We start from the raw sequence: 10,591 nt of genomic DNA, 5'->3' as shown, positions 1-10,591 counted from the left end.
TAATTATAGATATCAATCATATTTTGTATACAGATATTATCTAAATGGCATGACAAATGCCATTATAATGCTAAATGAGAAAAAAGCTAGCTATAAAGTTAATAGACATATGCTTCCAAATACATATAAATATATTCTTTTAAAAAGGTGATGTCTTAAGGGGCGCTTGGGTGGCTCAGTCAGTTAAACATCCAACTCTTGATTTCCACTCAGGTCATGATTTCAGGGTCATGAGATCAATTCCCACCCAGGGCTCTGGGCTGAGGATGGAACCTGCTTAAGATTCTTCCTCTCTCCCTCTCCCGCTGCCCCTTCCCCATTCTCCTTCTCTTGCTGTCCAAAAAATTTTTTTTAATTTTTAAGAAAAGGTGATGTCTTAAAATACTCATAGTAATTGACTCTATGTGATACAATTTTTTCTTACTCTTTTTGCATTTTTTTATAATTATGAAAAAAGTAATAAAAGTTATTCTTTTTAATTGCATTATCTTATGTTGCCTGACTTATTCCACTGAACCCAAACTACAGTGTCCAAGACACAAGTTTATGGTGAAATTCCAGAATTTTCCTCTGGGTACAAAAGGAACCCAGTAAAAATGCTGTCATCCTCAGGGCTGACATATACACCATTCCAATCTTTTGAAACTTCCAACCAGACTTGGTCCCCTGCGCTTAATTTCAGGATGATGAGGAGAGAGGCCTGGTCTATTTCATGACCATAGAGCGTTTCTCGGGACTTGAAGCGCTTCTTATTCCAGGCCACCAGGCTGATGCGAGCAGGTCGGCCCCTCACAGTGACGTGATAGGAAAAAACATATGCCCCAGGAATACTACAGTTAAATTTGCCAGTGATGGGGCTGTAATTCCCTTGGTCATTATAGAGAACCTTGTCAAACTTGATCGGGATGTTGGGAGGAGGGAAAGGCTTGGATAAGGCAGCACTGAAAGCTGACCGCACGGCTCTGGCCACCTCCCCCTTAGAGCCTTTGAGGCCCCGAGAGCCCTTCTTGCCCATAGATCCCCGGACCCCTTTGCTCCCAAGCTCACCTTTTGGCCCCGCGGGTCCCACAGGACCAGGTGGACCCAACTCTCCCTTTTCTCCTTTAACCCCTGGATCCCCTGGGGCCCCAGGCAGGCCATCTGGGCCGCCTTTACCTTCTGTTCCAGTGTCTCCTTTGCTACCTTTTTCTCCTTTCAGACCGTCCTCACCTTTTTCCCCTTTTGCTCCCCTCTCCCCGGACGCTCCACAGTAGCCCTTATCCCCCATCTCGCCCTTCTCCCCCTTGGCCCCAGGCTCTCCGCTCGAGCCTGGTGAGCCCACAGCCCCCTGGTCTCCTTTATCTCCTTGGGTACCATTTGCACACGTGTCCCCCTTGGAGCCTTTTTGTCCTTTCAGTCCCGCTGGTCCAATGTTTCCTCTATCCCCTTTAGGACCAAGGCCACCTGAAACGGAAAATTAAATTAATGTGTAAGGATCACGTAGGCTATGAACAGAACACTCCCGTCTCGGAGCTCACGGAGAAGAAACGAGACCGCGTGACTGGTACTGGAAACCTGGCTCTTGTCCCAGCCACGACTGTGCCATTCAGATCACACCGCTCTCTCACGCAGGGAAGAGTTAATGCCACCAAGAAGCCAGAACCTACATTTAGATCATATAGATCCAGTTCTATTTTCCTTCTACTTTTAAGACAATAAAGAGTTTAGAACTATAGTGGCCCATTATAGTCCATTACACTTAGCATTTTGGCCCCACCCAAGTAGTCTCCTAAATCTCCATTATATCCCTCCAAACCCAAAATCTTCCCAGCAAAGAAACTGAAACCCACAAAGATTCAGGGATATTTTCCCCAAGGACAGCTAGACTGATGAAATGAGTTCAGATGCTTCTATCTAGTCTCCAAACTACCAGACCAGCACTTGCAATCAGTACACTGAATTATTAGATTAACAGCAATTTCATATTTCATCTCACCTCCTGATAACTTTAAGCACAAGCAGGAAGGAAGCTAGGAGCTATGCTGTGCGTGGGACTGTACACGGTAGATACAGTTTATGCTCTACCTGGTTCTCCAGGCTTTCCGGGGTATCCTGGAACTCCGCTTGTCCCTGGGTCCCCACGTTCTCCCTTTAGTCCTGAAACGATACCAAGATTACCTTTCCTCCAACTATAGTAGCTATGATGTAAGTAACATCCATTTCCCAACCACGTCACATTCCACTGCTTCCCTTACCAAAAGGCATAAAGGGAAAACAACATGGAAAAATAACATATTGAGCATCATTAGAAATAATTTGTTCTGGGACGCCTGGGTGGCTCAGTTGGTTGGACGACTGCCTTCAGCTCAGGTCAGGATCCTGGAGTCCCGGGATCGAGTCCCACATCGGGCTCCCAGCTCCACGGGGAGTCTGCTTCTCTCTCTGACCTTCTCCTCGCTCATGCTCTCTCTCACTGTCTCTCTTTCAAATAAATAAATAAAATCTTAAAAAAAAAAAAGAAATAATTTGTTCTAATCGATGGTAAACCATTTAAATGAGGACAGTGCCAATCTCTTCAAACAAACTCAGCTTTTCCACCCACCCCCCCACACACACACTTTTCCATACCTCTTGAAATCTCTATTAAACTCATGACATTTTGCCTTGTGTTATTTATGCATATGTTTCTGGTTTTCCTCTTACAAACTCTCAATGACACTGAAAATGTCCCCTTCTTTATATTCTCCACAATCCCTAAAAAGAGTGTCACCACCATATAAGTTTAAACACAGAGCACAACATTCTACAGTTAGCTAAAACTAATCACATCAAAAACCCTTCCAGGAAAGTAAATATAAATACAGATATAAAAATAAAGTCTTTGACGTAGAGCGTAAGTGAGAAACTAATTTTCATTTTGTTTGGAAAATGTTTCATACACACTTTGGACAAATCATAAAACTGTGAGAATTCATGTTCAAAAAGAAATCTAAAGATACAGATTTTTAGGTATTTGCCAGAGTACCACAAAGTGGATTTTCATATTGGGTCTGGCTAAAGACCCATCCTGTTAGAGTATAGCTACACTAAATGTATTTTAATTATAAATAATCATAGTAATAATAGCTAACTCTTATTGAGCATTTCCTTTTTACCAGGTAATGTTCCAAGCTCTTAACATGATTTTTTAAAATTTAATCCAGACTTCTAAATTCAAAATTAATTCTTATTTGATATTAATGCAGCCTCTTGTATAACAGGGAGGTTCATGTAACAGAGCACCTGTCATTAATTGGAATATTTTTCACTTACAAAAGTTTATAGTATCTCCAAGGTAGAACAGATTTTTTTATAGATTTTATTTATTTATTTGTCACAGAAAGAGAGACAGACAGACAAACAGAGAGGGCACAAGCAGGGGGAGCAACAGGCAGAGGAAGAAGCAAACTTCCCACTGAGTAAGGAGCCCGATGTGGTACTCAATCCCAGGACCTTGGGGGTCATGACCTGAGCCAAAGGCAGACACTTAATCAAACTGAGCCATCTAGGCATCCTGTGCAGATATTTTTATCACCACTTTTTATCACAGAAAAAAAAGAAACAACTATGAACGTTTACAAATTTGCATAGAGTCAGACATGTCTGCATATAACATTGGTTGGCATCAATTTGTCAACCATGTTATTTATGATAGAACTAACTTTTTTCATTTTATTTTTGCTAAAAAAAAGAACTTCAAAGTCAAATTACAAGTCATGAGAAGAGACTCCCCCAGATTTCACAAGACCAACAGAGAAATTTCACCATAAGCTGCTCAGTAGTTTTTTGAGTAGCTAACCTCCTCCCATTACCATTCCTCATAAAATTGACAATTTGGAAATTAACCCATAGGCCATCAGGAAACTGTCTGGGTTCCTTTGGAGAGAACCCAACTCTGAACAGAAGTGAGCGACCGGTTCTATTCCCCATCCTTGCTAATACTCATATGCCAACCATCACCGCACAGTTACTCCTGGTTCTCAAGTTCATTTAAGGAATTTAGCTTCTCACACTGGATATACTTAATCAGGTTGTGGCTAACCAGAATTGCAGTCATTCAACTCATTTATTTTTCTTTTTTTTTAAATTTATTTATTTGACAGAGAGAGATCACAAGTAGGCAGAGAAGCAGGCAGAGAGAGGTGGGGGGGAGGAAGCTGAGCAGAGAGCCGGATGCGGGGCTCGATCTTAAGACCCTGGGACCATGACCTGAGCCAAAGGCAGAGGCCCCAACCCACTGAGCCACCCAGGCACCCCTCAACTCATTTATTTTTCTAACTTTCAATCTTAACCAAGAGTCCAAGCTAAGTCTGGAAGTAAAAGGAAAGTAAAGTTGCCACTTTATAGAGACTGACTGAATGAATTTCTACTTTTGATCTTTCATCAAAGCATATTCTTAAGAAACTTATCTTGTGGTACTTCCTTGTTTTTTCTTCTACTTCCAGAAGTCTAGCTTCCAAAATGTATGAATCACTGGGGTTTCATCACTCATCTTTATTTCACAGGGTTTTCTGCTAACATAATTCAGCCACAAAAGGATTAAATGTTTCTGAGAATGAAAATCGCGTAACTGACAAGTGTGAAGTACCTCTCTCACCTTAGCATCTTTTTTGAGTAATTACTTCACTGAATGTTCTACCAGAAACGAGTTAGACAGTTCCTGAGCCATGTGGAGGGTGATGTATAGATGATATTAGGTCTTTTGACATGTGACACGGAGGCTAAAACATTTAACTTGATGGATAGATGGTATTTCTACAGGCTGGCAGTATTCACTGAGGAATTTCTAAATGTCCCAGTGAATCTGTAACCTTCCCTCAACATCTTGAAGCACTTAGAGAACCACGGATTTCCCAGGGCAGGACACCCTTCTGGCTGATACATCTGCAGAATTAGAGAACTTCTGAACTGGAAAAGATCTATGAAAGCACACATAACCACAAATCTTCTTTGATAGTAAATAGGGTATAAATAAATATCCAGTCTATTCCCCTTGGTTTCCAGAGAAGGTAAAGTGACTGGTTCAAGGTCACTGATACAAGTTCGATGTCTTTCATTTTAATTCAGTGCTCTTCCCACCATAGGCATTCCCCAGATTTGAGTGAGCCAAAGGCTATTCTCCTTAGCAGAGATGCTACCCACCTAAACAGAATATTCTATAGGATTACCTACTCTATTTAGTTCTATCTAATACAAAATTAATTTGTCTCATAAGGAAAAGAACACTCAGTAGTAAGAAATGACACTCCCCTCAGAGACTATGTCTTGTGGCTCCCAGTCACTAGGTCAGCTATGTGGCCAATGAGAGATAGAAAAGATGTGTGAGAGCCTCTGTGTGTACGGGGGGGAGGGGGGGGGGAATGGAGAGAAAGAGAGAAATGTTGCCAGGAAAGTGTAAAATTTTTCAGTGGGCTATTTAGAAAGTTAACATTTTTATATCAAATATAACTTACAACATGCTTTACCAAATTATTACATTTTTAAAAATGGTTTTACCTATGGGACATCTGGGTGGTTCAGCTGGGTAAAGGTTTGCCTTTGTCTCAGGTCATGATCTCAGGGTCCTGGGATCCTGCTCAAATGGCAGTCAGCTTCTCCCTCTCCCTCTGCCCCTCCCCCCTGCTCATGCTTTCTCTCTCTCTCTCAAATAAATAAATAAATGATCTTTTTAAAAAGTTATTCCACCTGAAAGAATATGGCATTTACTTAGCAAGTTGCTCTCCTGAAAAATGATGCAGAACACACCTTGAGTTTTGACATGAAATCAATATAATTACTTACCCTTCTCTCCTTTCTGGCCTTTTGGACCTTGGGGTCCGACAACTCCTGGTGGCCCTGGGATCCCCAAATCACCAGCCTCTCCCTTAAGACCTGGAAATGAGATTTAAAAACCATCACAATTTTTTTAAAAATCTCTTTTGAAATGCATTACTTCTAAAAAAAAAATTTTTTTTTTAAGCAACCATTTTATTGAGACCAATGACTGTTAGTGTCCTAATAATAAAATATGGGTAACAATAAACTACTACATAACCCTCAGGACAATATTTTTGCCTGATTTGTAATTTTGTACTACCTGGATAGATAAATTGAGTCCATTAGTACTTGTCACTAGATTCGTGGCAGCAATCAAGTGATTCAGGAAAGCAGCACAATATCGAACAACAAGAACAAAATGATTATCTGGCTCTTCACCTGATGTGGACCACACTTTCAAATTGGAAGTAAAACCACAATACCTAGCACTTTTGGTTTTCCCATTAGCTCACTTTTGCAATTCTTCAGGATCTACTGCTGAGACTCCTACACACCAGCTCCTGCCAGCGTCAGCCCTCAACATCCCAGCATCCTTTCCCTCATAGAGCTGAGATAAACATTGAAAAACCACCACACAAATAAGTAGACGTTATCACACTGTAGTTAGTGATTGAAGGAAAATAGGAAGACCCTAGTATAGTACAGTAAATCTAATTTATGGGAGCAGAGGAGACATCCCTGAGAAAATGTCAATAAGCTAAGATCCATTAGGATTTTCTGAGGAAAAAGAAAAAAAAAGTATTTCAGGAAAAACAAGGTGGAAAAGAACACGGAGTTTTTTAGAAACTGAAAGAATAGTGGAGTAGGTAGAGCTAATGATTGGATGAAGGAGGCTAAGAGGGAGGCAAGGGTGAGATGGTGTAGGGCTCAAACGTCACTGGGTGTCCTGTCTCGTCCAGGCAGTGCAGGTCCTGCCACTTACCTCGGCCACACAGGGACCCTGAATCTAGGATAACTACACTTCCTGCTCACGCAGACTTGTTCGAGCCTTCGGAATTCTCTCACAACCCCTGACTGGAGTCATTTATGGCCAGGTTCAACGAAATTGTACTATTCATCTTAACTTCCCCTTAATTTTTGTAACTAAGGCTGATGGAATGGAGAAAATTATATTCAACAGAATTTTTCTTTGAAAAAAACCACATTTGTTTGGAAGACAGTACTCATAATAGAGGTTAAAGCCAAAGGCAAACTCAAATAACCAAAGGCGGTGATTAAGTTCTGTCTAGAAAAAAAAAAGGAGAGCAGAAAGGAAAGGAGTGGAGAAGGAACAGGCAGGGTGGACAGAAGCAAGCAAGACGGCCAGTTGCAGTCCGCTGTGCAATGTCTCCCTTCCTCATGAGCCCCAAATACCCATTGTGGTTATACTATTCAAGGAAATGATAAAGGGCAGTGGCCAGGTTGCCACAGGGAGCACACAGAAACTGCATGGGAGGGCACAAGAGGCAGCGAGGCTCCCCCATCCATCCAGGTGACACATACATGTGGGCGAGATGGGTGTAAGTGCTAAAAGGCTAGACATAATGGGAAGAGCAGGGACTTGATGGTACACAAACCAAATCTGACTCCACATTCTGCATTTAGAGGCAGTATAACCTCCAAAATTACCTAAAACTCTTGGAAATGTGATTAAATCATCCATTGAAATGTAATAATACTTTTAACAGCTTGTATGAAGATTAGATATGGTAAAAAGTGTTTAACGGTTCTTGGCACATAGTAGGTAACTATAATTACAACTACTAAATGAGAGAAGTTGGAGATAAAATTTCATGTAGACTCTTACCTTTGCTAACTATTAGTTATATTTGTACACTTTAAGGCATTTTCATTCAGAAACTATAAAATTAGGCTTGTGACTTTTAAAGTCCACATTTAGTATCCACATTACAGTGGATAATGTAAATGTCATGTGTGCAGTGTGTTTGTGTGAGTGTATGTGTGTGTGTGTGTGTGTGTGGTCAAGAACTGAAAGATAATGAAGAAAAATTAAAATAGTTGTGTTTGTGTTGGCTCATTTTCATTTTCAAGCTTGATTAATGTCCCTCTTATGCTAGATTTCTAATTTTTTAACAAAATGGTATTTTTGAAACACTGGAAAAGCTAGAACAAATGTCTATGAATCTCAGAAGCAAGACCCTATGGGGCTGACTATTTCCCAAGATAAGAAAAGACTCCTACTACAACTACCTGGAAAAAGAAACACAGTTTTCTGAGCATTTATCCATCCCAGGTACCGCACTGAGCCTCTCTTGATGACCCCATGAAGTTGGTTTTATTCTTATCCCATTTTACTACTTTGAAAACTGAAACAGAGGTAATGAAGCTTCCCCAAGGCTGGACCGTGAGAGACAAGACATTCTGAGCTCCTAAACACTCTGTGCAGAACCAGTCAGACTAAAATATATGAGCACCCCAGGCAGGCAAAGTATTTGGCACATCTCCAAAATATTTGTCCTATGTATTTAAAGGAGAGGCTGAGCTCTGAGAACAGCCCAGCTAACCCACCACTGGGTAAAACCAAAGCTCCTACATGACAGACCCACAGCCTTAGAAGACAGTTCAGCAGCCAGCTGTGTTCGCTTGACCATGCCTTTGGAGGTCTTCACCCCCTCCCCCCTCCGTGCAGCTCACCAGCCAGAGATGATACTAAAGAGAAATTTGGGTAAATGTAATTTTCTCAGTATCATTGCATTTCCAATAATGTTTCCACAACCCAGAAATCTCCATGCCCTGACTACTGCCCAGCAACTGTACCCTTTCATTCCAGCTCTGCATGAATATTGATCACATTTCCCAAAAGGTTCCTGTTAGAAGACAAAATGAATGAAAAGCTTAATGAGAATGCACAATTCCTGATTTTATAACTTGACATTCTTCAGGCAAGACACAACAAATATGTCTATATGGTCTTTTTCCAGGGGATAGCAAATTTGAAATTGACATTTTGATCTCAGTTTTACCTGATTTCTCTGCTATAAGACATGTCAAAGCTGAAATGTATTACAGTAAAATCCAGCATGTGCATCATGTGTATATTAAAGGTATCTGGAATTTTGAAACATGTTACCATGGTCTTCAATGGAGAAAACTGTGGGACAAGGATACAGTGCTGCCTGGGAATTTCAAAGAAGAGCAAACTGAATCCTGCTCCTTATTCTCTACCTCACAGACATGCCATTTCTAATCTGAACTACAAAAAGCACTCCAGAAACCCATCAGGCAAGCACACACTCTAACCAGACAGCAGAATTTTCACATACCCTTTTTACATCAGCCATTAATGAAAAGACTACACCGGAAACATGTAATTTGAAGAACCACATAGCAGTGCTGGGTTTGGGAGCCCAGTTTCTGCTCTAACCAGCACTGTCCAGTAGAACTTTCTGCAATGATAGAAATTTGGGTATCTGTCCAGCACAATACAGCAGTCATTGACCCATGCGGCTACTAAGCATTTGTAATGTGGCTAGTACGACTGAGGAACTGAATATTTAGTATTAATCTTTATGTTTATTTTTATTCATAGCCGCACATGTGGCTTCCGGGCAGCACAGCGCCCATTTGCATTTGTTCCCATGTTACTCCTAGGCCTGTCACCATTCGCAGGACAACATAGAAACCCTCCTGGCAATTCTGCCCCCAATCCACCTCTCAATCCAAGGATACCCAGGTAACAAATACCGCTTTGGGTATGTTCAATTACCTGGCTTTCCAGTCTGTCCGGGTTCTCCTTTTGGCCCTGGTACAAATGAACAACAATCACAGCAGTTCAAAAAGATATCAGCCGTGTCAAGAGTGAAGTTTTCGAAGGGGAAGAGAGTGGCAGCATCGAAGGCAGACTCTGGGGCTGAGGGGCTTGGGGCCGCTTCTGTCAGTTCAGCAGCTTCCATGAAAGGAACTTCCTTTTCTTCTGGAGCTGGGCCACTGGACGGCTTGAGACCCTTCAGCATCTCTTTTCCCTCAGATTTCTTCGTAAATTTAGTATGTGGTGTGGTCTTTGCTACTGTGTCCATACCAGCAATTGCCAAAATAATTAAAATGGCACAAAGCCAAGAAAACATCCACATATTTGAGGCTGGAAAAAAAGATATAATGGCAATATATATACCTATTACATGAGATCCCAATGTAATTAAGAAGTGATATAAATATATAAGAAGGAAATATAGGTTCATATATGAACTATAAGAATAAACAGTATGATAATATTGAACAATATTTTAATGTATTTTAATGCAAATATATGCTTGAATCACAACAGGATATTTTATTTACTTAAAGTATTCATTATAAGGAACATTTTGTTTCAATTCTCTTTTCTGGTACTTTTCCTAGTGTTACATGTTCTAAAATATTGTTCTCAATCATTCAAATTATCTTGCCAACTAGCAAACATGATCTATAATAAATGCAACATGACTTAATAGCTTATACACCCTGTGGAAAACAAATATGTATAATTTCCTGACTGACCTCACTCAGATTTATAGGAATCAAATACATTTGTATTAGAAGGAGATGAAAAATATTGAGCTGAGTAGTTTATTCCAGCAAACTCAATTATTTTGAGAAAAATACTGGAGAAAGAGTCTTTAAATCTACTAGGGCTAATGGTCCTGTTGTGAGAGCAATTTTTTAGAATCTATTGTAATAAATGGAGGGAGAGAGGGAATAAAAAATCATAAACGTGAATATATGCTATGTCCTTAGATTCTTCACATGTCATTTAACTCTCCAGTTCTTTGCTTTATAA

The 10,591-nt window shown here is 40.5% G+C and overlaps 1 protein-coding gene across 1 annotated transcript; it reads right to left on the bottom strand.

The window, feature by feature from the left end:
* Positions 1–261: 261 nt before the first annotated feature.
* Positions 262–9,905, bottom strand: OTOL1 (otolin 1). Its single transcript, XM_004755683.2, has 4 exons — positions 9,542–9,905; positions 5,800–5,889; positions 2,065–2,136; positions 262–1,443 (listed from the first exon to the last, which is right to left on the bottom strand). Exons 1-4 carry the CDS (start codon positions 9,903–9,905, stop codon positions 545–547), a joined length of 1,425 nt encoding a protein of 474 aa, XP_004755740.1. The 3' UTR covers positions 262–544.
* Between the last annotated feature and the right edge of the window lie 686 nt (positions 9,906–10,591).

Source organism: Mustela putorius, unplaced genomic scaffold, assembly GCF_011764305.1.
Source record: "Mustela putorius furo isolate JIRA1106 unplaced genomic scaffold, ASM1176430v1.1 tig00003834_pilon_pilon_pilon, whole genome shotgun sequence".
NCBI lineage: Eukaryota > Metazoa > Chordata > Mammalia > Carnivora > Mustelidae > Mustela > Mustela putorius.
Note: the sequence above shows the minus strand (reverse complement) of the source record. Positions and strands in the feature narration are given on the sequence as shown.

Bases quoted from the DNA above. Each gene is read 5' to 3' on its own strand.
- OTOL1 (XM_004755683.2), bottom strand. From the start codon at position 9,905: ATGTGGATGTTTTCTTGGCTTTGTGCCATTTTAATTATTTTGGCAATT. The intron at 2,137-5,799 runs GTAAGTAATTAT...GTATCGTTTCAG, and splicing joins AGGCCAGAAAGGAGAGAAGG to GACTAAAGGGAGAACGTGGG. The intron at 1,444-2,064 runs GTAGAGCATAAA...TTTCCGTTTCAG, and splicing joins CGGAAAGCCTGGAGAACCAG to GTGGCCTTGGTCCTAAAGGG.